The sequence below is a fragment of the Chamaea fasciata genome, unplaced genomic scaffold (assembly GCF_029207755.1).
Source record: "Chamaea fasciata isolate MVZ Bird 193981 ecotype frontalis unplaced genomic scaffold, bChaFas1.0.hap1 SCAF_2, whole genome shotgun sequence".
Classification (NCBI taxonomy): domain Eukaryota; kingdom Metazoa; phylum Chordata; class Aves; order Passeriformes; family Sylviidae; genus Chamaea; species Chamaea fasciata.
In genome coordinates, this window is record NW_027094087.1 from 26,706,777 (window position 1) to 26,733,081 (window position 26,305).

The following is a 26,305-nucleotide window of genomic DNA, read 5'->3' on the forward strand; positions in this document are numbered from 1 at the left end:
TTTTTTTGGAAGCAGACAGCAATACACATCTAATCCTGCTCAGAAATCCCTTTGTGACTATTCCAGATAGTTCTGTGCTTTAGGAGCTCTGTTGCTTTCACTTCCCAAGACCACCTTGGAATTCTTTTTACCACTCTTCCATTTAATTCATACAGTTCATAAAGCATACCCTAAACCCTTTGTGGCAACCAGGGAGCTCCTGGTTAATGCACTCAGCCAATTCTTACCTTGCCTATATGGCTTAGCATATTGAATAGTGGTTTCTGCTGTTTTGGATTGCAGAAGAAACACTTTTTGGCCCTAAATTCCTCCCCCACAGTGGAACAGATCAGCACTTTTAATTTAATGAACTTTATCCACCTACTGGTTTGCAGTTTTAGTATATATGTTCTATGTACAGGAGTTCAGGGAGAGAGGACTGAACTCATGTGCATTTATATTGCTTCCAAGCTGAGAGAAGGTTTTAATTTTCCTGGTGCTGTCTCCCAGTGAAAATGCTGGTTATTGGGGTTGTTTGCCACTCCAGTTTCCTCCTGTTTCTGGGAATCTGTCTACACTATTAAAAGATTTAGAGTAAAACCATAAGGATCAGTTTTACAGAATTATTTTCTTTTATGCCTCTCTTTAGATCATCAGGAAAAAATATGTAATAATTGTGGAGTTGGTTTTATGAAACTGTTTCTTTTTTGGTGTGAGCGTGCTGCAGTTCAGAAGTAGACAGTTGTGATCTCCATTTAACTCATTGTGGGAGCAACAGGTTTGGTCCTTAGACCATGCAGCTTGCTTAGCTTTGTTTTATTTACTTAATTATTTATGTGCACTTTTTGAATCAGCTTGAATTAGGACAGTATATCCTCTATAATGTAGTTGTCTAGAGAGTCTCTTCCTTGACTTTATGACGTGGAAGGAACTAGTTGCACAATTCTGCTGCCAAGTTTGTCCAGTAGCCTGATAACCAAGGCCTTTCACCAAGATAATCAAGCCATTTCACCAGGATGCTGAGACTCCACCTCAAGTTCTTCCTCTTCCCAGTGCTACTGGAATTTGTGGCACCTGGCAGTTATTCTCCTCATGTCATCATAATGGATTCATAAAGGCAACTAAGTCATTAAATCTAATGTCCTTCAGTTAGTCTGGTTTTGCTCTGTAATTGGATTTTCACTTGGGGAAGCAAAGGACCTATCCTGCTGTACTATGGATGGTTTATAGAACCCAGTCTTCCTCTTAACCTGCAGTAATGGATAAAGTTGCAGCATGTTTTGTCATTACAGAGACTGCATCCTGAGCTACCTCTTAGCCTGGAAGAACTTGAAAAAGTTTTTGTTACGTTGGATGCTGATGGCAATGGTTCACTTACCCCCAAGGAGTTCATCACAGGATTCAGTGAGTCTTGGAAAGCATGTCTCCTTTTCTGAGCTTTATTCATGTTCTGTACTCTCCACATCAATCAAGAAGAATTTTGTCTTAACAGTACACTTACTAATGCACATAGGAAGCCAGGCAGACTATTCCCTAAATATAGCAGATATATGTAGCAGAAGAAGAAGCAGTCAAATTATGTGAATAAATAGACAAAAGGCTCCAGGGTCTTTCTCTCCTGTGTAAAATGGCAAACCATGACACAATATGAGAAAATGGTGTAATCATCTGAATAGTCTTGTGTGTTATTTCATATCAGGTAATAAGACATGAAAGATAATTAAAATTATCTCTAATCTTAATGTAAGACAATGCTAGGAGTCGGTTAACACCACTGTCCTTAGAGCTGTGGGAATGCTTTCTGCAATGAATTAATTCTTGAAGTGATGTTAATTTATTTCGAAACAAAACAGGATGAGGCAATAATTACTACTGTAAGATGTGATCTGGTAAGTTCTTTGTAACTGCCTGTTTTGCAACAGCACTCTTACTGTCATGTTCTCTGTGTTTGTCACAGGGTGGTTTTCTCCCCAGCTGTGACATTGCAGATAAGATGATGAGGTTTAGTTAGAGTGTGGTTGTTTACTAAGAATCAGTTTTGTACTGAATTTTAGCTCTGCTGGCTAAGGTTTAAGCATTTTCTCTAGAAAACTGAATCTCATCTATGCATGAATTGTAGGAGTAAATCTCAATTTAGTTACTATCTACAGGTCCAGAAAACAGAACCTTCATTTTTGTTTGTAAATCATCAGTAGTTTGAAATAATTTTCTCTCATGTCCCACCTCTCCCATTATAGAGGTAGATCAAGTATCTTTGTAGAGTGTGCTCTAATCTGAAAATTGACATCATTAAAAAATGAAATAATAAATGCTTTGCTTTTTATAAGTTAAATTAAGATTACTTTCATAAGCAGTCCTTGCATAACCAAAACCCTTTATTAAGGGAGGTTGTAAGTGGCTGCCGTCTCAAGCAGCTCCAGATCCTGGGGATTCCTCCTGTTCAGGTGCTGGATCCCAGTCCAGAGGCCCAGGTGGATGTGGCCACTGCTTTCCCTGTTTGCAGGGTCAGTTGGTTCAGTAAAGTTAAACTTGTACCCCAAAGACACCCACACAGGCACACAAAAGACATGGACCACACCACGTAAAAGATAAGGATAGACAGTGTAAAGCATGGCACTTTTTAACCTGCCACACAGCACTGACAGGTATTTTCCAGGCCAGGTAGTCCTACATTTGGCTAGGTGATGATGTTGGCATTCCTGGTAGAAGCAGAAGCTGTAGTAGATAAAAGCTGCTTGAGAAGGTAGAGTAGTGTCTGGATAGAGATCATGCTGCACTAAATACTATGGGAGAGTCCTGTTTCTAAGTGGCAGCTTATCTGAAATTTGCTGTAAAAAAAAAAAAAATCTGTAGCCTCTCTTTGCAACGTTCTCCATTCTGTTGCCAACGTGCTCTCTTGGGAAAAAAAGCACATTTTTCTCTATGAGAAAAAATGCAAAATGGAGTTAATAAAAACATAAAACCACACCAATATTTCTGTTTCCTTGGATCTCTAGTAATTTCTGTACTGGAACTTAGAATATAACAAAAACCCCTCTGCATAAAATCACAATATTCCCCCCCCCCAAAAAAAAAAATTTTTTTTGGCTTTTGCATGTTCAAATAAAATAGACGGCACATTTAGAATCTGATGGAATGTATCTTGTCTGTGGCAACTGAGCACAAATATATTGATTATTCATGTAACAATTTCACTTTTGCATCCTCACCATACAACTATTGTTAATAAAATGTAGCTTTCTTTATGCAATTTATGTAGGAATTGAATGTGTGTCTTTGGTCATGCACTAAAAAGAATGTTAAATTTTATTTATTATACATTTTTTCAGTACTGATATTTTAGATTCCGAATCTATTTAAACCTATCAAGAAAGAAGACCATGACATTTATGAAGGGTTGTTACTGCAATTTATGTCCTTTTATGTTTTTGCATGGAGATACAAATTTTTTTGTTATGTTTGTGAATTTTGAGGTGGATGATTTACTGAAGGTTAGACATTAAACTGGGCACAAAGACAGCCATAAAACTTAGGGATCCTCTTGGCATGCCCATATTTTTGTTGTTTATTTACCATAAAATTTGAGCTTTAGTATGTTTAGTATGACATTGCTTCTTATAGTAATTTCTGAAAATGCTAATGTGTGTAATTTCTAATTCTTAGGCCAATTTCTTTTGGAGCAGATTGCCTTGAAAAATGACACGGTGCAACCATCAGAAAGTGAAACAGCCTGCCCTGTTAGATATGAAGAGACCATGACTGGTGAAGAGGATGAAGAATTCCAGTTCTCAAATCTGATGGATCGGCTTGGAGCTACAAAGGTTTTGGATGAGTGAGTTCTCACAGCAATAGTAATCAATTGTATGACCTTTTTATGTTTCACCTCTGGGTTTGATTTTAATGGAATCCAAGATGAATGGTGAGAACAAAAGCTGCTCAAAACCACAGAGATTCTTAAAAAACTAATTTTCTTGCTGTCAGGATAAAATGCCATTTGACCAGAATTTCCAAGACCAAAACTGTTGTACTCCAGGCACGTGAAACGTGTTTTTCTGCCATGTGAAAGCTGTACCACATGATGTGCCATGGGATCTGAATGTAATTGCTAGCATGTAATCCACAGGTGTTACTGATTTTCAGTCAATGCGTGATCACAGCTATTTTTGCCAAGGGCTGTGTTTAAAGTGCACCGTAAGTAGGGAAGTTTTCTCCACTTTTCCCACTTTTGCTCCTCTTCATGCATAATTGCATGTTGTGATTGCTCTGGTAATGCTACTTCTTCCAAGGCCAGGATGGCTTACTCTGAAACGTGGAGCATAAACCTGCTCAAAGAGCTTTTTGTGTGCTGGCCTCAAATTCATTGATCAGTCACAATGAAAAGAAAAGAAAAGAAAAGAAAAGAAAAGAAAAGAAAAGAAAAGAAAAGAAAAGAAAAGAAAAGAAAAGAAAAGAAAAGAAAAGAAAAGAAAAGAAAAGAAAAGAAAAGAAAAGAAAAGAAAAGAAAAGAAAAGAAAAGAGAAAAGAGAAAAAAGAAAAAAGAAAAGAAAAGCATTGGGGAAAAATGGGAGAGAATCTGGACTAGTGGTAGAAATATTTAAGAAATACATTCGTGATTCTTACTATAGAATAAAAGTGCTCACCTGTCCTTCTCTTTCCCTCACTGCCTGTTCCAGGAAACAGTTCATTATCAGTCATCCTGGAAGGCTTTCATTATGAAGAGATATTTGTCACTTACTTTTCTATCCTTATCCTCATTTTGTCCTTTAAATACAGCACCCTTTCCTGGCTAGGTTCAGGCTTGCAATGCTCTTGGAAGAGAGTGAGTCAGAAACAAGCAAAGCGGTTCAGGAGAATATTGGCAAAGTATTAGAAACCCATTATCATTCACAACAGAGCTGTCAGTGTCTGCTGAACAGATTTGGAAACAGAACATTATCTTGGTAAATCTTTAAATCAAAATTTCAAGATGTTTTGTTCTGCTTTTTGTAGCAGACTCACCATGGAATAAAAATGTATCGAAAATGAAAGAACGAGGTACAAATGCAATTTGTTAACGAATCTATGTTACTTAGGAGTCTGAATCTCATTCATTTCTTATGAGGAAGGGATTTTTATTAGCTTTTCCACTGCCCCCTCCCCTCTAGATCTGTGGGAACTTCTTTACTACTAATAGAAGTGGTGTCAGGGCATACTGAATTTCATCTGTCTCCTTTCTTACCTGTTCCTGTTTCGGTGGAGCGTCTGGCGAGGCAGTCACTAAACAAGCAGTTCCTGTGCTATTCTGCAGTCAGGAATGGCCAGATGTTACAATGCATTTTTTTGAATAAATTCATTCTCTATCATTTCCCACCCCCTCATCCTTTTCAAATATGGCTCAGTTTAAGTTGTTTTTAATAAGTTTTGTGTTCTGACTAGTGATGCCCTGAAGCCTCCATCTACTAAGGGTGCTAAGGACATTTACTGCAGCCTGGGAAATGTTCTCTCTTAATGAATCCTTTATGATCTTTTCTTTCAGTGAGACTGATGTGAAGCAACTTTGGTTGCAGCTAAGAAAAGAAGAACCTCATTTACTTTCCAATTTTGAAGAGTTTCTGGTCAGAATTTTTTCCCAGCTCCAAGAAGCAGATAATGAGAAGAATGAGTTGGAATGTGCTCTGAAAAAGTTAGTATTTCTCTTTGTTAGACTGCTTGTGTAGTTGTACAGCTATTTTACCTGCTATTTGAACTTCTGAAATAAACAAGGTATTTCAGTGGAGAGCTGAGGACAAGACTTCACATAATGCAAAATTTGCCAAAATTTTATCAGGCATTACAACTACTGGTAAAACTATTCATGTGGCAGAACTGAATTAAATTAGCTTTTCTCTTCTGGTTAAGATTCTATTGACTGAAATTCTCTTGCAGATATCTGTTATTGCATTGAAGTTTTAAGACTATATTGAGTGATTCCAATCTAGTTAATCAGTTTGGTTCCAGAGGAAAGTCGTATTTAACAGTAAATCTGGTAAATTGTCTGTGTGCTTTGCAAGCACTGAGTGCAGAAAAGCTCTAAACCTGGATTAACTGGCCAGAGACATAAGAAGTTTAAGATGTTAGAGCAGCACAAGGCACTGATACTAGTAAAAATGTAAGTTAACAATTATATATAAAGCAAACCTATGAAATATTATAAATAACATTTATGTTTTATATATAAAGCATATAAAATGTAAATATAGACAAGTACATAAAATGCACATACAAAAATGTATAAGAACTAAAAATTAATAGATCATTCTATTATATGTAGTTATCTAGAGGGAGAAAAGTTATGATGCTAAATCTTAACAAAATGCAAAATTATGGGCCTAGTTGAAGTTCCAATGTATTTTTATTTTTTAAGTGTCACTTCCAAATTTCAGATTCTTACAGACTGAGTAATAAAGGCAAATATATTGTAGAAAATTTACTTCATTTGTTCAGAACTCTCCTGACTATTCTGAGAATGCGACAAGGCTTGTGAAGGAGGAAAAAGACCTAAAAATGTATGATCACTAAAGACAATTGGTTTATATTGGTAGTAGCATTTTCAGGTAAGTCTCTGTGTGCGGTTTTAGCCTTCAGACAGCTGGAAACAGCATACAGAGAGTTTTGCTGTCTGTTTTAGACTAGAGATTGTTAACTACCATGTGTCGTGAGAGGTTTGTTCTGTGGGGTTTTTTGAGTTTTTTTTGTGAGTGGTTTTTTTTGGGAACTGAATGAATAAATATTTAATAGCTCTGATCAATGCAGAGGAGTACATAGAGTGCATTAGCATTATCTTTTCTGGCTGACGTAAAATCTCTACCTTGAAAATGCGTTGGATTTTTATGCCTTTGTAGTAAAAACATGTTTTAGCTAATTCCTTCTTTTTGTTGCTCCTGATAACGCCACTGATTTCAGCACGTTGATTGTTGTTTTGTTTGTAGTCAATTGCTGGAAGGAATCAGAGTAGTAATGTTGTCTTTGGTAGTCACAGTGGGGATGAATAACCCGTTTCTTTTAAACTGTGTACAAATAACAGCAAAGCTCAAGCCAGCACCATATAGGGGAGAAGATTAATTTTTTTAATACCCACATACTTACTTGCACTAAGATGCGTGTATCTGCAGAGACTGGCCAGGATTCACTGTGGGGTCACTGGGTTGTTCTTGATTGGTGACGATAATACTCTTTGGAAATTGAATATGAATTTGATTTTTCATCTTTCCTTCCTGACTCACCTCCATGAGTCATTAGGCAATAAGGCAGTCTACTCTCAGCCTTTTGTCTCCTTTCTTGGGTGTAGGCTGTGCTTTTGTCTTCAATTATTCCTTTTTCTTCTGTCCTGGATGCGCTGAGAAGCTTCATGTGTGTGCTGGGATCTTTATGCCATAAAAATCTATGCTCTTCTCCTGTGATGTTCTTCTCTACCTTTTTTTTTTTTTTTTTTTTTTTTTTTTTTTTTTTTTTTTTCTCCTTTCTTCTGGACCTTTCACACATGCATATTTTCATTCTTGAACCTGAGTCCCATGGTCTAAGAGAGCCAGGAGCTTCCTCCTGTTCTGGTTCAATAGATCCAGTAGGTTGCTGCTGTTCCTGTTTGTAGGTCCAGGCAGCAGTGAGGCTGAACATATATTCTCAATACATAAACATGCAAATACAGCACACATGGGCAACTTTGCACATTAACACTGATGTAATTAGAGAGGAAAACAAACCCAAATAAGGGATTTTAAATCTAAAGCAAATGGAATTTTGGGGTACAATATTTTATTTGCCAGGGTGGGTTAGTTCTTGAATTTTGGTATTTATTTTCCATTTGGAGTGCTAGTTTAAAATTAGATGGCTTCTTAAACATAGCAGTAGTGGTTTTTAAAATAATAAGGTGATGTGTTGAGCACCCAAAAAAAGCAGAGGTGAACATGAGGAAGAGAAAGTAAACTCATGCTTATGTGATGGGCAATTACTATTCCAAGGAAAGCCCATGGGGGCATTACAGGAAGCTTCCCAAAATCAGCCAGAAGAGCCAAGTAAAATGCAGGGCACTGCCAGGGAAGGTACTGGGCATGTGGCAAAGCATGTTTTTGCCACTACACGGACTCTTAGTGCACCCATGTCCTGAAGTTCTGGGAAGTTCTGGTCTCTGCAACACAGGAAGAATGTAGTGGGGTGAGAAAAAGTGCAGGGAATGGCACCTCAGTGGTTAAAGGAGTAGAACAGCTATTCTGAGAGAGCTATATTTAAAAGGTCATGTCTCTTGAATGAGGAGGCAAAGGCTGGAGTGGAATATGACAGACCTTGTTATTCTTCAAATCCCTGGCAGTAGAACCAAGGGGCTTTTAATAAGACTGATAGGAAGTAAGCCTAAAAGAGATGAGAAAGACCTTTTTCTTCTAATAGCAGATAAAATCTTCAACTGCCATTAGCTCTGTCTGCTGCTGTGCTTTGCATTTGAAGGACAAACCTAATAAAAATGTAGACTGTGTTTCAAACAAGAATTCTAAACAGGCAAGATAAACAAAAGGGTAAAGGGGAAGGGAAGGAAGAACTGATTTCTCACTGAGCTTAGCATGGGATAGTGTCAGAGTCCATCTTTGTGGAAGAAGAGGCGAATCAGCATCTCAGGAGATTAGTTCATACTGTGCACAAAATACTGTAATTTTTTAAGGAGAAAGAACCATTATGACAAACTGCACGGACAGCCATTGTGAAATCAGCAATTTACATTGCAGCTACATGAAGGGGCAGAAATTAAACCCTTCTAAGTGTGTTGATCCTAAATTTACCATCTGAACTTAATGAACTCATGTTACATTTCATCTGCTTTCATCTTCATCTGTTTATTTCACAATGTTACTAAAACCAAGAGACTACATTATCAAATATGGCTGAAATTATGAAATTATGTGTTAAGTAAAACATGAAGGGGTAATCTAAAGAAATAGAAAATCAGGTTGCATTTTTCACATAACAATGATATATCCTTATCTGTTTGGGTTTTTTCTCCTGAATATATGTGGGAAATATTTGCCAGCTAATGTATTGGATTATTTTTTCTTCTGCTTGTTAGTTATTTTACTTGTAATTGTTAGACTTTTGATTACAAGGGGATATTATTTTCCCCTTCTGTTTAATTTCATCAGAGAAAAGAATGGAAATCCATGCATGAAATGTTGGAGAGTGTTCAGCCTGCAGAAATGGCATGTGCTTATGTGCCAGACCAACTGAAAAGATTCCTAAATTCAGTAGTGCCTTCAGGATGTAGTCTTCATGGTGCTACCATATCCTTTGCTTCCAAAGAGAAAAGGATAGAAATTTAAGAAATGTAATTTCTTTCCACGTAAGAGGAAAGAAATACTTAAATCAGCAAGCTAAAACACAGGACTGAAGTTATTTTCCCTGTCACACAGAAGCTCAGAAAAATCTTTATGATTCCCATGGAAACACTGACTGCTGTGCAATGTGTTCTGCCTCTGCAAAGTTACAGGGTTTTTTAGTAGTCAGTCTCGCACTGGTCAAAGTGACATTATACTGCATGAATACAGTAGGTGTATGATTTTAGCATCTCTGCCATACCTTTTTCTAAGTAGCTGTTATTTCTCTATGAATTTGTGTAATTAGATTCCATTGATGAGTGCTAATTTAAGAAATTAGCATTTTCTTAGTTTTAAGAAAATAATTTGAGATCAGAACATGACCCATCTTTACAGTAGTAAGGCAGCAAAGAGGACTTTTGGATTTTCTGGCACTCTCTATTTGAAAGGTTGCAGTCACATGGCAGAGGCCCTTTTGGGGCCTGGTTTTCACCTAGTCAGAGTTTACAAAAGTCTAAGTGACAGCAGTTGTTTTCCTCCAGTTCTTGTGGCTTGACAGTTGTTTATTGCTTCTGTAAATCCTGGGAAAATTTCTCACTTTTTTTTTTTCTTGTGACCGAAAAAGCAAGCTGGCAGTGTCAGGTGTTCTGCTGTAGAAAGGGAGAAAGACAGACTTGCTTCTGGTTTTACTCACTCTTCTTAGATTAGTTAAAGTTTTTGAACTTTCTTTAAAATTGGCTTTATTTTAAATGAGAAGAGAACCAGGCTTTCAATAAGGGAAAACATAGAAGATGTACAGCATTAGTTAAAAAAAAAAAAAAGGTAGATACAAAATAAATATAGGGAGTTTTCCTACTGAATGTTCCTTGTTTTGCTCTTGCTGGTGTGAATGCCCTTGAAGATTCTGTAAATTACTTGTAACAGATGCATTATGCAGATTGCTCAAAGAACAGTTATGGCAGAAAGAATATGGGGGAATATATAATTCTGTCTGATAAAGGTCCTAATGATCTCTATCACAATTTTTTTTATAGGATGTCCCCTAAGTTTGATACAAAGAGATTTTTGCTTTTCAGTGTCTGGATTAAGGAGCATAGAATAGAATAGCAGAACAAAGCAGGTATCTTGTTACCCTCAATAGTTAAATTTTTCCTGTCCAAGCTAAAGCATTTGCTCCATGTAATCCTTCATGGATCAAACTGCAGTGATATTAATTGCAATACTCTACTGGAAAAATGTGAACTTTGTAGGTTCTTGTTCTTCTTACAGTCACGTATATTTGTGGAAAACATATTTATTTCTGTTCCTCATCTGGGCTTTTCAAATTTGTTTCAGCAGAGCAGTTAGGCAGCTTTCAAGAAGGTCTTTCAAGAATTCTGTTCTAGTTAATATGTCTTAGAAGTACCTCCTTCAGTAGGTACCCTTGAATGGGCAACAGTGCAGTCCAAGAGTAAAAAAAGGAAGTTGCCGTGAAAATAGTTTTAACTGCCAAATTTAGTCTCAGATATCTTGGTATTGTCATTAGGAAACTCTCTTCCTTATACCTAAGATCTAGTAGTCATTAAAACTGCGTAATAAACAGCTGCTTTATATGGAAAATCAGCTTTATATTAGCTTTTGAGCTATTAAAGCTTTACTTCCACGAGAAAAAAAAAAATCTGCAAGCTTTACTGCACAAAAATTTCTATTTCCTTGACACCAGAACATTCTTTGGAGTCTTGTGTTAAGGCAGAGATGTGGAGCTTAGCTGGTAATGTGGGGCATGACTTGAAGTAATGCTACAAAGACCTACTCAGTGTATTTTTATCTCTTATTAGGAAAATTGCTGCTTATGATGAAGAAATTCAACATCTCTATGAGGAAATGGAACAGCAAATCAAAAAGGAGAAAGAGCAGTTCCTCTTGAAAGTGAGTGTCTCTGTTATAGCGGCCATGGATTCTGCTCCTCCTTTCAGTGTTTTTAAACCTGTTCTGGATGTAAAATTAAAGCCCACAATTTTTTTTTTTTTTTGTAATGTTGTTTCACAACAGAGGAAGTAAAAACATCTTTTACCTCACAGCTACTGTTGTGCTGCAGCATCATCAAGCTAAGTCACTTGTTGGCTGAAGGAGCTGTGATGTCCTTTGCTCAGTGGCTGGCATACAGCACAGTTGGCATTGCTTTGAAAGTCAGTTAAACTACAAACACTGAATTATTGGTGCTACTCTATTGGTGCCAACTTCTGGTCAGCCAGGAAAAATAATCTATGAGGCTGTTCAGAGCAGCACCAATCCTGTTGACTTCTGCAGTCTCTGCTTTTTGGGAGGGGATAACAATAAGGGATGAATCAGGTGATGGTAATTTGTGGAACAACCACAGGTTATTTGCAAAATAAACATGGGCCAGAATCTTTTGTCACTGCCATGGCACTTCCAGAACACCTGAAGGTGAATTTTCTTGGGAAGTTGTCTTTAAATGTCCACTACTGTGTCCTCAGTCTTTGGATTTTTCTGTCCTGCTTTTTCTTGCAAAACAAGGAAACTAACAAGAACTTCCAGCATGCTCCAGGAAAGAGTCATCTTAGAATCATGTAGGTGGGAAGGTGACGCCTCACTTCCTCAGGATTCTCAGGAACTCGGCCAATTAAGTTTTGAGTATTAAAAAATTGGAGGTTCCACAGCTGCTCTGGGTAGCCTGGGGCAGTCATGAGCTACTGGCTCATCCCTTTTTGTTGTCTTGGCATCAGTCATGTAAATGAAACAAGTACAGGGTTTCAGCAATACATGATAGAAATAGTTGCCAAAATAGAGGTTGTTGCCTCCATTCCCAGTCAAGTATATATAAATATATCTAGACAATATAATCAAATAGATCTAAGATGTCCTTTTGTGATGCAAATATATCAAGTATTTTTTGTTTTCTGCCAACCAAAATAAAAAAGAAGAAAAAAAAGCCTTTATCAGCTGTCTAAGGAATCATTCTTTTCACTTGCCTTACAGGGTAGTGAAGTTGACTCAAATTTTCAAGTTTTTTTCCATTGCAAGCTGAAAGCAGTTTTTAGTGATGGATGAGATGAAACCTTTAAATAAAGTTTGTATGTCAGCTGAAGGATAAAAAAGTATTTGCAACTTTGCCTGACAGTAGTTTTGTGGAAAAAATAGTTTATGTGCTCTTAATAGCCAACAACTGAAGTAGTAGTACTGAAAATCCCCAAACAACAAGGACTTTTCCATAAGCAATGATTGTTGGATCTCCTAATTAGTTATATGTTTGAGGTTAAGCCATTCCTTTCAGGCTTTTTCATGAAAGCTTCCCACTCAAGCTATTTACAGTTTAGTCAGCAGTCACACTAAGGGCTGCCAGACACTCATGAAGTATTGTTTCTTTGCATGACTAATTTGAGGTCTGGGGATATCTGACTGTTAAATTCTTTCTCTAATGCAAAGTCTTACAAAGACTTTACAGCCTGGAGAGATGCATTGATGCCATATAAAGGGGAAATTATTGTGGCTTGAATGAAGAGCAGCTCTTGAAGAATACATTTAAAGAAATTGGTAAGATGCAAATAAGAACAAATTGTAGCTATTTACAATACTTAATACCCTGCTGACTGAATGTTATACAAAAGGGGCAGTTAGTCTGTTTTTTCTCTTGCATATATATTCTTCCTCAGAAAGAGCTACTTATCATGCATTTGATTACCCCATTACATGTACTGCTTAAAGGAAAACACTTGGAAGAACCACTGCTGTCTTGAGGGAATTTTTATTTTTGTTTGGAGGCATTTTCCTGGGGATCTTAGAGAGTAGAAGCCTGTTTTTGGAGAAACAGGACAGATTCTCAGCAGATACAAACTGCTGGAACCTGATTTTACTCAGGAGAGGGCTGACAATTTTTCTCAGCTGAGGAGTGTCAGGAGGCGTAATCCCAAATGTGACTGGGAGTTCCCAGTGTCTGCAGGATATTTAGGTAGTGGACAGGATAATATAATTGCAGAGTGAAAGGCGGAGCTTGAAGCCCCAGTTGCTTGTTTATACCAGTGGAACATCTGTGAAGAATTGTTGTTAGGGGCGGATTTGAAGCATGGCAGTTGTTGTTCCTTTCACATTGACCTGAGTCTCTGTGGCTGGAAAGGAGAGGATACATTCTGCCTGTATTGATTTAGACTGGCTAAGCTCCTCAGCTTCCTGCCTGAGATGCCTGCCTCCACTTGCTAGGCTCCATACCTACTCATGTGCAATCAGCACATTCTGTAGCAACCACAGTCATGGAAGCTGCTGGACTACAGCAATTTGGAGGTTCATGAGTGATACCATCCCTAAACTGAGTGCTACCCATGTCTTGTATTCACTGTGGAAAGCTTCATCCCTGATTTGTGATCCCTCGTGTGATGCAATTGTGCTGTTCTGTTAATCCGTCTCCTCTTGGAATTTTGCAGGACACAGAGAGGTTTCAGTCCCACAGTCAAGAGCTGGAGCGCAAGCTGCTGTCAAAAGAACAAGAACTGGAACAATTGGTTCAAAAACAGAAAAGGGTACTGAATGATATCTTTTGGAGTTAAAAAATAGATAGCTCTTATTTGCTCCTATGATTTTCTTTAGGTACTATTTTAGGTCCCAAAACTGCAAGCTGGTGTGGTGTGGTTCTGCCAAATTGTGACCCTTTGTTGTTTTCCTGTTGTGTGCTTAGGAAAACTGTTAACCTCTATTTCTGAAGTAATTTTCCTTTTATGTGGTAAAATGGAAAATAAAATAATGCTTTGAACATTCTCCCCAGGCACTAGGTTAATTTTTTTGAAAATGTAGCATAATTCCACTGCCTTCGATGTTCTAGGAACTGGTTTAACACACAGACAGCTTAAGAGCAGAGAACAATGATTTGGCTCTTCTAGTTCTCACCTCTGCTCCAAGCCTGTACCAGCCACTCATTTACTTGTTTTGGACTGATTCAGCACTATGAACTTGAAATGCTCCTTCCTGAACAACTTGCTCCTGATATATCCCTGTGATAACAGTTTTATAGCAGTGCACGTTTCCCTCGCATTGGTAACAACTTGTCAAGTTCCCATATTAAAACCTGATGTGTTTTACTTCTAAAATGCATGGCCTGCTTGGAGGGGCAGAGAATTTGCTGTAAAGTGGCTCCAAGGTCATTGCAGGAAAGACTAGCAATAGGGAAAAGAGGAAAGGAGGTAGCACTGGAATTTAAAGGGCTGAAATGGAATGCTGTAAATGCAATTCTCTCTGTAGAATATGAATATGTGGACAAAAAGAAGAAAGTTTTTCACAATGAGAACCATCATCTGTTGCAATAAACTTCCCCTGGAAGTTTATTGCAACATTGTACACTAAATATTTAGCTGGGCAGAAGGGAGCCTGCAGCACGGCAAGTGCATCTCCTAGCCTGGGAAGCGAGAAAGTCCCTGTTCGGCGCGCCTAGTGCTCTCGGCAGCTGGATGCTGGGTCATCTTGGCTAAACTGTGTTTTTGCCAAAAAAGGTTGGAACAGATGAACCTTGAGTTCCCCTTCCAACCTGGTACTCTGTGATTCTGTGAAGTTCAGCTGATAAGGATACAGGACTGAACTAAAAGTCTATTCCATAGTTGAAATCAAGTGCCTAATGTTAATTACCCTTGTGGTTTTATGCAGGCTCTTTACCACCTTGCAACACTAGAGTGGAATAATCTATGCTTTGAAGATATCTATGAGGGCACACAGATCAGGCATTTTTCATCTGGAACTAACTGCAGAAGTATAAGAAATTAGTTATTCTAATTTTGTAATGATTATATTTAATATTTTCCTTTGTTTTTGCTTTAAAGCTCTGTTTAAAACTTGGTTGTAAACCAGTAATTCTGTAAAAAAACTCTTCTTGTGTTTCTTTCAAGTATGTGCTTTAGAAATTTGGTATAAAACCCAGAAGCTATTCAATGGCTTTCACTCAATTTTAAGCCTGGTATAATCAATCAATATAGGCAACAATACCAGGAAGTCTTATCTTACGATTGTTGTCTACATTGCCATTGTTTGCTCTTGCCTATCTCGGAGAACATAAAACAATTTCTGTGCTACTTTATGGGTATTATTTTTTATCTGATTTTATGTTTTCCATTTCTATTCACTACATTGTTTATAATTAATAGTATTACGGTTTGGGTTTTTTTTAAATTTGTAATTTATAGTATTTATCATTTCCCTTCTCCATTATGAATTTGCATAATTTGCATGATGACAACAAAGGGTGCTTTTGAAAGACAGGATCTTCATACATTACAAAGGTTAAACTCTTTATGGTGTATGAAGATTCCATTTTGGTTTTATGGAAAGGAAGTTGTGTTGGACGAATGGAATTCACTATTTCTAATGATGAGACGAGTGACATAATTTCATTCAGATGATTGATGACAACTGAAACTTGTCATTCAACCAGCTGATTGGCCCATTGTTAATCTGATATGCAGTATTTGATGGTTTTTTTTTCTGGTATACCAACCTAACCTATTTATTTGAGTGCTTTACTCAGTGTAGTTAGAGGCACTGTTTTCTGCATATATTTTTCTGATTTCAAATGATCTTCTCTGCAAGTGACTCTTTACTCAGGTCTGTTTTTATAATATGATATCCGCACTCATTTTCTGGTATTGCTTTTCATTCACTGAGGTACCCATGTGTGATGTCTAATGTTTTCCTTATCCAGAGATCTCTTTCACTTTTGCCTCCTCCCCTGGCACAGAAATATACTTTTGTAACTAAATCCCTTCTTGCAGACAGTAAAGGTAGCTTGATTTAATTATGACTTCTATGCTTGGTTGTATGAGAGAATCTTTTGGGAGCAACACAAATAGTTTTTTCCAAATTCATGATTCATGAATAAGTTTTTTTTTAATTATTTTTTAAATTTAAAATATGAAGTAATTTTTTCTGTGCTAGAAATCATTAACAAAAATGTGAAAGGGATCTTTCAAACCAGATGAGCTCAGAGTTGTTTCCTCTGACGTAGCCAGAGGGATTCTCCCTTATGAGGGTTGTCTGGCTGGCATTGTTCCTCAAGGGATGTGAGTTGGAACATCTCAGGAGGAGGCATTGGGGACAGAGGATATCCAGCATAACCTCTAGGGCACAGACTATTGTGTGAGAGGAAGAAAGTAGGTGTGGACCAGGTGAAATATAAGGGAGTTACTGGACTTCTCACATAAAATGCTGGGTTCGGTGCTCATGACAGCTGCTGAAGAGTGTGATCTTGGAATTGGGAATGAGATGCATGAAAACGTGGATCAGTAGGACTCAAGTGCTTATAGCTGCCTTGTGGCAGTGTATAAATGTTTCATCTTTCACATGCTACTGAAATAAATAAGGAGAAAGGAAGCTGAGCTAAGAACAAGGGATTGCATGGAGAGTGCTCAATGTGTGTGTCTTTCAGGGACACCAACAAATCTCTTCAGAAACAGCTCATTTGCATTGGATAATCCCAGTTCTTTATTCAATTTAAACTTGGTTTTCCTCTTATCTTTGTCCAAAAAAGAGAATATGCATCAACTATTGTGTCTGTGCTTGACCTGTAGATATGGGTTGTCTCTGCTACTTTGATTTTCTTAAACATGTCTATGGGCCATGAGTCTTTTCCCCATCAGTTTCCATCTACCAGATGAAAATAGGAGCCAATTTGCAGCTCCGATAAGCAGCTGGAAGCTACAGGATCTATGACATTCTATTACCAGCGGAGCATTCACCTAATGAGTTATTTCTCTGTACTGGGAGTTGTTTAGATGAATTCTTTAAAGGTAGTGTTTTGCATTTCTCAAAGGATTGTGTGGGTACAGTGGAAGAAGGGAGCTTTGTATTGCTGTGAGACAATCCTTTCTCCTCTTGTGTTCTGGGTTTTAGACATTATATTATCATTTTTCTGACAAGAGTGAGCACCAGGATTTAAAGCTAGTATTTCTAACATCAGCTTAGATGATTCTGGGAACTGATGTTGGCTACCATTGCAGTTACATTTCCAGAACAGTCTTTGTGTAAGTAGTTTTTAAGATTTTTGAAAGTTCATCTTTGTGTGATCACTTTTTGCTTCTCCCAAAGTCACTCCTTTGGTTGAGTCTTGTCTTAAGTACCTGAAGCAGCTTTTAAGTCTTTTATTTAGAATTTTAAGTCTTTTACTTAGAATTTACTTAGAAAAAAGACTTAAGTCTTGTATTTAGAATGGATAACTTCATTCTGTCAAGGAGTGGAAGCAATATTCAGGAACTGACGTAATCTATCCACGTAAACCAACCTTGTTCAGCAGGAATATGATGCCCAGCCAGTGTTCCATGTGAAATGTGAGCCTGCTGAGGCTACAGTTCAGCAAATACATTAAGCTGCTGCTGCTGCTAAGTGCTCCCACTCTACACTTGTCCTGACTTCTCACAGTCCAGGCTAGAAAGCATTTTCTGCTTTTATTTCTAACCTGGGCCTCATTCAAAACCAAGACGACAACAACAGCAGTGTTCTAGGGTAGGAACAGACTGGAAGAGCTGGGTGGGGACAGATTTTAGTTGGGTGAGCTCTGCTTGTTGGGATGGGCAAAATGGGAGTTCTAACATTGTTATATATCAGATCCAGAAGATTGAAATGGCATCATTGCTCCTAGTATTTTTACATCCCCTAAAATGAGTACAGAAAAAAAAACCAAAAACAAAAACCCAAAGAACACTTTTACATTTTAAGGTCAGTAATGCCTTCCCTAATATGAAGTTCTGCACTGTTTAGATTTTCTCAATCAGCCAGGGTGAAGCAGGTAGAACTTCTTTATGTACCAGAAACCACTATCATCTGCTGTTATTGTTTTATAGGGAAGTTGCATCTTTACTTTGATGTACATTGGGGAGGGAATATAAAACTGAATAAATAGGCTCTAATTCACACTTCTTGGCAGATCTGTCTGAGGTGGCAAAAAGGTCACTGCTTGTTCATATTGCTGAGGATGGGAACGTTTATCAGCTGTCAGATTTAAATCTAACAGTTTTTAGGTAGAACTCTGAATTGCTCTGAGTAGGCCTGGTCTTTGGGCAAACTGGTCTAAAATAACAGTTGTGAATATCAGATTAGTGCTGCTAATCTGCTCCGTAGCACCTTTTTTATGGTTTGTACTGGTGTGTTTTTGAACTGGATAAAATTCAGTCGTAGAATGGAATGGCTTTGTTCTTGTGTAACATAATTATGTCTGTACAAAGAGCAGTGGAAGAGCACTGTATGTGTTTTATTCAGTTTTCGGCTTTGATAGAAATAGCTCCCTGCTCAGCTAAGCTCTAAGACCCAAACTGAAAGCCTCAAAACCAAGATGTCTCAGTCAGTTATAATGCTTTCTGTTCTCTTTTCTTCTACTCCAGTTGGAGCATCAGTGCACACAACTCCTCAGTGGCAAAGAAGAAACCAAAGTAGAGAACACCAGGCTGAAGCTGACTAACCAGGAGCTGCTGAGAGACCTAGAGAGAACATCCCATGAACTAAGCCTGGCTCAACAACAGCTACAGGTGCTTCAGGAGGAGGCATCAAGGCTCCATGAGGAGAAGGAAATGTAAGTGTCCAGTTACTTAGACAGAACTGTGCAAGAACTGCTGCAGCAGTTCTAGTGCACTTGCTTGGCGAGTCTCCTCAGGGGTAACCAGTACTGTGATTTAAGCTTGTGTCATAAGCTTGTGCCACCTGCAAAGCCAAATGCAATTCTAGATGCTTTCCCCCAGGTAATTCAGCATTCAAATTCATATCTGGCTTCTATGGAACCTTTTGCTATGTGTTCAAAATGTCAGTGTTTTCCCACTGCCATTGGTTGAGGGTGCTTGGAATTAAATAATCCGTGTAGTGTCTTAGTTTTGAAATGCAAATGGAATTCCTTATGGAAGTGCCTTACAGTTGTGGCACATGATGCTTCATCCTCCTCTAAGCTGAGTCTATCTGAAACTTGCTTCTCAGAATGCACTCTGACTGTGGGACACCTAAGATCTTCTTTTTTTCCTTCATCAAAAGTAAGCCTAGTAAGGCCAGCAAGATAAAACTTAGCTTATCCCAATTCCCACAAGGCCTTATGATAATTTAGAACTATAATTTTGGAGTTTCCAGTTCAAATGTTGAAGATTTCAGAGTCTGACTCTGAATTATCAAAAGAAAAAAAATCAAGAAGAAATATTTATGGTTCATGTTTTGAGGGATAACAATGACCTGTGACAGATCAAGCTACCCGTCTTGCTCCAGCCTTCTGCACAAAGCAGAAGAATCCCTGCCCTGAAGCTGTAATTGGCAGAAGTGTTCACTGAAGTCCATTTTAAGGAAAATGCTCAGGGATCTGTAGAAGCCTCTCATTGCCAATGGAGAGCACATGAATGACAGATGGACCTAGCCACTGCAGCAATGAACTGTATAATTCAGAGCTGTTGCTGTTTGTCTTATTTCAGGATAGAGCAGAACATTAGTTCAAATGTCACATTCTTTTTCTCTTAAGCTTTGTGCCAAGCTCTACTTAGTTATTACTTCTTCAGTTTTTCTTGAGAGTATAAATAATGAACTTTATTGATAAATTAGTGTTAAAGAATGACCACCATGATTAGAATTTTTAGGTTTGCATGTTTGATATGTGTTTTAGAAGTAGACAGTAGAAATACTCCTCCTCAAGGTGGTTTGTTTCCTCTTTGAGGCCTCTCTTTTCAGATCCAGAGCAAAGACTATGGAATGATCTGATTTAAAAGCTACAAAGGAAATCTGCCCAGTGGTCAGACTGCTGAATAATACTACTGCACTTAAAAAGCACTGTGGATTCAATAGTGGTTTATGGAATTAGAGCTCAGCCCTACTCAACTGCACCTGCAGTGTTGCTTTAAACATCTGTATCAGTCTGGTAAGATGTGAGCTGTTGAAGCAGGTGTAATGTTCAGACAGTGCACAGGAAGAACTTGAGGCTTCACTGAAAGGCAAAAATAAAAAAAAACAAGGAAAAAAAAAAAAGAAAAGAAAAAAAAAAGAGTAAGGCCAGACACCAAATCGTGCTAAATCAAAGTAAATGCTGTTAAAATGGCTGCATAAGTGTCAGGATTTGGAAAGAAATTGTAGGGATTGTAGACGTGGGAGCCTGACATATGGTTCCTGCAGCAGGATAAGCTCTAATTTTGGATAAAATGTCACCTGTTTTTTAGTGGCCATGAGTGAGAAGTATTTTAGCAGTGTATCTTTTCTGAATGCTCCAAGTGCCAGTATCAACATATATTAAGCTCTCTGGATGAAGAAATGAAAAAGCAATATCTTTTGAAAAAAGAACCTCTACCCCTTCCTCTGCTAACCTGTACTGCTGTGCTACTGTGGGCCTTGTACTGAATAAACTTCTTTAAAATATTAACCATTCATGCAGAATAGAATCTACAGGTTTAAAGAAGCCGAGGTCTCAAATGTAGATACCCTCGGGGGGGAAGCATTTTAGCAGTGTTCTTACTAGAACAATTGTTAGAACAATTGTCTTACTAGAATTGTTAGAACAATTTCTTTTAAAATACATACATGTGTATTTTTTTTTTTTTTTTTTTTTTTTTTTTTTAGGGAGGTGTACCGGGTGACAGAAACCTTACAGAGAGAGAAGTCAGGACTTTTGAAGCAGCTGGATTTTTTAAGGTAATGTAGATCTTCCATTCAAAACTTCTTACATAGTTCTAAAGAGGTCCATTAAAGGATGAAATTATGTTGGGATATGTAGTGAGTGTAGGTGTCAAGGTGCTGACAGTGGGGTGCCACAGGGGCAACCTCTGTCCCAGAGAGAAGCCAGGGCTGCCCTGTGGCAAAGGACACAGCACAGGGCACAGTGGAACCCCACAGCCCCAGTGTGCTTTTGGGAAACCTTGGTAAAAAGGGTGGAAAACAGCATAGCAGTTGGGAGAGAAGATAAGAGAAAAAAAGTTGTATGAGAAATCCCTTCAGACACCAAGATCAGTGAAGAAGGAGGGATAGAAAGTGCTCCAGGCACCACTGGAGCAGAGTCCCTTGTAGCCTGTGCAGAGTCCACACAAGAGCAGGCTCCTGGGAGGAGCTTGGTCCATGAAGAAGGGCCCATGCAGGAGCAGGTTTTCTGGCAGGAATTGTGGCCCATGGGGGACCCATGTTGGAGCAGTCCATTCCTGAAGGACTATTCCCCGTGGAAAGGAGCTGTGCTGGAGTTTGTGAAGGACTGTAACCTGTGTGAGGGAACTCACGCTGGAGCAAGAAAACAGTGTGAGGAGGAAGGAGCTGCAGAGAGAAGCTGTTGGGGATTGACCACCAACTCCACTATTCCCCACCCCCTTGTGCCATTCAGGATTTGTAAGGAGGTAGAAGAGTGTGAGAAATGGATTTGTAGAGGATTCTTAAATCCAGACTGAAAACTCACATAGTCTTGTACAATTTTATGTAAATTTTGAGATACGGTGTGCTGACTTAGGCTGTGGAGTAGAGAAGACATTGTTGAGAGAGAAATTGAACATTTATAAGGTACTGTAAACAAGAAATAGCTTGGCTTCTGATAGAATGGCGTTCAGTTTTACACCTCTTGTGTCTCACCCTTCTACAAGATTAATAATAGAATAAAATCTTTTTAAAACGCCTCTCAGTTGCCCCATCTCTGTAGAGCTGGATTTTCCAACGAAAGAGCTGAAGGTGTAGGAGTGGAGTTGAGCCTGAGAAGAAAGGAGTTTGTGGAGAAGGTTATTTTAGTTTTGTCTCTATTTCTGATCATCCTACAGTTGAGTCTGTTTTGTCTGTAATGGGGAGCTGGTAAGTAACCTTGTCTTTATCTTGGCCCACAAGCTTTTCCATGTTATTATCTTCCCTTGTTGTGTTGAGGAAGGAGAGCGAGAGAGTGGCTGGGTGTATATCTGGCAGCTAGTCAAGGTCAACTGCCACGGATAAATGACACAAAAATAGTAAAAATGTTACAAAATACTTTTGTATGCTTAGTTATTGCATAGAGTACAGGGCAGCACACCTGAAAGATGTGATTTGTTTTGACAATTCAGTATTGTAGGACAGTCTTCCTTCCAAAAGTCAAATGTAAAGCAGAACAGCACTGAGCAGTTCTGAGCTGATTCTGAGGTAGAAGCCTGGCTGCAGGAGCTTGCTGAAAGCCTCTGTTGCTTCTCAAGAACTGGGAGTTGAGCCAAAATGAAGATTATTTCCCCAAAATATTTGTAAAATGATACCAAAATGTTCCTAGCTAACATTCCTTTATTGATACACTTCAAAGTTTGGAGCTGTGTTCAGACAACTGTAGCCCTCTTTTTAATTTTTTAGTATTGGGTCTCGTTTGCTCAGTGGTCAGTCAGCGTGGGCTGTAGGTTGCACCTGCCTCTAGGCCTTCATTGGCTGCACTTCCTTCAGGAGGCCTCCTTTCAAAGCTGCCTGAAAATTTTACAGGCTTCAGGAAAACTTCTTATTTTGCAGTGTGTGTTTTCCATAGGCCACTCTGTCATCATGCCTGCTGCAAATTTTGGGGACTTAGATAAAAACATCTGGCAACAGAGGTTTTTTCCATTCACCCTGGCTGCACAGTCTCTCCTGTGGCCAGGCCAGCAACAGATGGAGACAATAGGTTATGTGCTAAGCAGGTGTGCTGTCAGATCTGATCAGAGCTTGCTGATTGCCTATAGTATCTGTTTCTTGACACTGTCATTGTTTCTGCACAAAGGATGAAAGGTGGATGTTTTCCTGGGGTTATTTTTCCGTGGCAGCCACAACTGCAACCCTCAGAGGGGCATAACTGGCCTTCACAGCTGTCACCAGATGAACAAGAGATGGTGTTCATTGCACCCTCTCCACATTAAGAGGTCATCTTTACTGTGAAAATCATTAAACATTCTAATTTACAGTTTGTGAAGGCGAATTGACCACAACTGATTTCTATGTGTTAAGGCATTTGTTTAGATAAAATACAGAAAGACATCCAGATCCCATCTGGCTTTAATCAGCATAGCCCTGCTGGAGAATCAATAGCCCAGACAAGGAACTGGCTGAGGTGAGAATATAAATAAAGGACGATGAAAGGTTTGCACTGCTGACTGTCCAGTCTGTCGGTTAGTGTGGAGTAGAAAAGTCAGCAGTTCTAAGTGTTCTTTCACAGCTTCAGTGTTTCTTTTGTTTGTGTTCTTCTTTGCAGAGAGAGGAACAAACATCTCAAGGATGAACGTGACATATTTTTGCAGGTAACCAACAATTATTTTCAAACCCAGTATTGAGCAGACACATATGAGAACAGCTTTAAAAGAAGGGGGCAGAAGGCTATGCAGAAGATGGATTTTCATGCCACTTAAATCTTGCCCTGTTCTTAATTTGTTTTGTCTCTTTTCTCACTTGAAAATAAGATGTTTTTTTAATTGGCTGAACAATTTTAAGAGCTACATGTTTAGAATGATAAAGTGGGAAGAAGACTCTTCAGTCTTCTATCTGAAGAGAGATTGATGTATTTTAGAAGAAACTAAGGATGCAATCATGGAAGGATGAAATAACCTAAAAATGGAACAATTAAATTGTGTTAATTTACTCAGTCAAGAGTAGTTATATCCTGAAACATTTATACGACAGTGCAATAACTGTGTACCTGAATCAGTACCTGAATACCTCTTCGGACTGGGGTAAGACCAGATCCTATTAACTTTTTAAGCAACATTAAAGAATGGACCCCTAAGGTGTTCTAGAAGTACCCTGGTGAAAGGAGACTAGGGCCACTTAGTTTATATTTTCTTGTGGTCTTAGAGCTACAAGAAGCTGCTCGTGTTAAAAGAAATACCTGTTTACTTTTTTTTCATGACATTGTGCTGTTTTATTTACAAAGCAGATGCATTTTTTGCAGGATCTGGAGTTCCCTGTTCTGGTTGTTTAGCAACTGGAATTCTGAAGCATTTATACCTCTAGGATTTTCTTCTACATTTTTTCTTTCATTTGCATTGCATTATTTAAGTTTTGGGAGTGCAGGTAGTTAACCATAATGAACACCAGAAGTAAATCAGTAAGAAGTATTCTGTATTTCTGCAGAAATGCAAAACAACTGTTCCAAAAGCCAGCTGGAAGCAAAGATCAGGGTCTATCATTGGGAAATACATAGAGGGCAAGATGCTCCCTAACAGGTAGGAACTCTTTTTCATGTGTTCCCTATTTGAGTATGATGCGGCTTATAGAAAAAAGATGTGGAATGCTTTCTTTCTGATACTTTTGAACTTTTCAAAGAGTGTATTTCTAAAGAGTCTGTCACTATAAGATTACTGTGCTCATTAAGAAATTTGAAAATGAAGAGCCAAATGTCAACATAAATCAAGTGTGCTGTCTGCAAAGGGAAGAGATCTCCCCACTGTGGATGGGTCTATGCTGGGAGACACAAAAACTTGCCCATGATCCTAAGCTAATGTGGTACAATGTTGAGTCTCCACTTGGACTTTTTAAATCCATTTTAAGCAAACCCATGTCCCTCCCATCTATGAAAGAGAGAATTAGATTGCACATAGAAAGGATCTCACTTGGGGAGCTCTTTTATTCCTCCAGAATGGGAGTGGAAGATAGGAAAGGAGAAAATCACAGTAGAGAATTATGCTTTAGCTCTTCTACAAGGTTAGAAGCAATGTTAATCTAATGTTTTCCATTCTGGTTCAGGTTTCTCCTGTAAGTTATTAGCTTTCCCCATGATGCTTGTAATTATTAATATATATCCACGTGGTATATGAGCTGACTTTTCAGCAGACACTGGAATGACTCTCCTCTGCCTACTGTGACTAGTCAAAAACATGGGAGAATAAATTCAGTTATCCAGATTAAATTCAGAATAAAATAGCAGGTCTATTATATTTTTGTGATGTACTTTCTTTTTTCTCTGTCTAGCCATTCATTTGAAGAAGATGATATTTTCGGTAACTCAAAGAGAAGGGATTCTTCTGGACTGAATGGAGTTCTCTCTGAAGAGCCTGATGCTGGAGTCATTGGAGTCACTAAAACATCACATCTCCAAAGAATAATATCAATTGAAGAAGATCACCTACCCCAGCTTCTTGACAGGCTGGTTGATAAGCAGCTGTGTAGGTGGACTGGAGAAGATGAAAATACTTTTGAGACGGAAATGAATAACAAAGCTGGAGAGCAAACAATGGAACACTCATCATCATCTTCTAGAGAGCAGCCTGTAGGGAAGGAAACACTGTCAAATGTAAGAGGAGAAAGGAGACCTCACCTTGAGTAGAGTGTGAAGTTCTGAGCCCTGTGATTTGAGGAGAATGTGAAGGTCCTTGAATGCATCCAGAGGAGGGCCACAAAGCTGGTGGGAGGGCTGCAAAGTGTGTCCTCTGAGGAGTAGCTGAGGGCTCTGGATTTGTCCAGTTTGGAAAAACAGGCTGAGGGACAACTCCCTTACTGTCCACACCGTCCTGAGGAGGGGAATGGGAGAGGGAGGGGCTGATCCCTTTCCCCTGGGATGCAGCAACAGGATGTATGGGAACAATTCAAAGCTGCCTCAGGAGAGGTGCAGACTTGACATTAGGAAGCATTTCTTCAGTGAGAGGGTTCTCAGACACTGTAATGGGCTTCCTAGGGAGGTGGTCCATGCCACAAGACTGTCAGTGTTTAAGAGGCTTTTTGATAATTCCTTTCATAACGTGCTTTAACTTTTGGTCAGCCCTGAAGTGGTCAGGCAGTTGGACTAGGTTCCTGTAGGTCCCACCCAACTGGAACTCTTCTGTTCTGTTCTATTCTGAAGGACCTTGGATGCCATGAAGAAGTGGTGTCAAAGGTTATTGCGTTATTCCTAGGATCTGAAATTTTTTAGTTTTCTGTCTTTAAGTTGAAGCATGACAAATTAAGCCATTGCATGAAGTGGGGGATGAAAATGTACTGCAGAAAAGTGCTGAAGGTGCAAAAAAGGGAAACTCAGCCTAAAGGAGTGGTAACTGCGGACAATGTGTGCATAGATTTACATTTGAAGGACTGTTCAGGGAAAATGAAGTTAAGCCTTGTAATAGGTGATACAAACAGATACAGTGGAAGGTAGGAATGGTCTTAAAAAAGAA

The 26,305-nt window shown here is 38.7% G+C and overlaps 1 protein-coding gene across 5 annotated transcripts in view; it reads left to right on the plus strand.

The window, feature by feature from the left end:
- Positions 1-26,305, plus strand: part of CRACR2A (calcium release activated channel regulator 2A) — a 60,309-nt gene that overhangs the window by 12,856 nt on the left and 21,148 nt on the right. For all 5 annotated transcript variants that reach the window (XR_010719320.1, XM_066175359.1, XM_066175362.1 and 2 more), the window contains exons 3-12: positions 1,272-1,383; positions 3,643-3,811; positions 5,495-5,641; positions 11,111-11,201; positions 13,712-13,807; positions 18,641-18,828; positions 20,835-20,906; positions 23,416-23,461; positions 24,291-24,382; positions 25,128-25,449. Coding sequence is in view for 4 of the 5 variants with exons in the window: in XM_066175359.1 (XP_066031456.1) it covers positions 1,272-1,383; positions 3,643-3,811; positions 5,495-5,641; positions 11,111-11,201; positions 13,712-13,807; positions 18,641-18,828; positions 20,835-20,906; positions 23,416-23,461; positions 24,291-24,382; positions 25,128-25,449 (1,335 nt within the window). In the remaining variant the exon portion in view is untranslated. The remainder of the gene's footprint in view (positions 1-1,271; positions 1,384-3,642; positions 3,812-5,494; positions 5,642-11,110; positions 11,202-13,711; positions 13,808-18,640; positions 18,829-20,834; positions 20,907-23,415; positions 23,462-24,290; positions 24,383-25,127; positions 25,450-26,305) is intronic.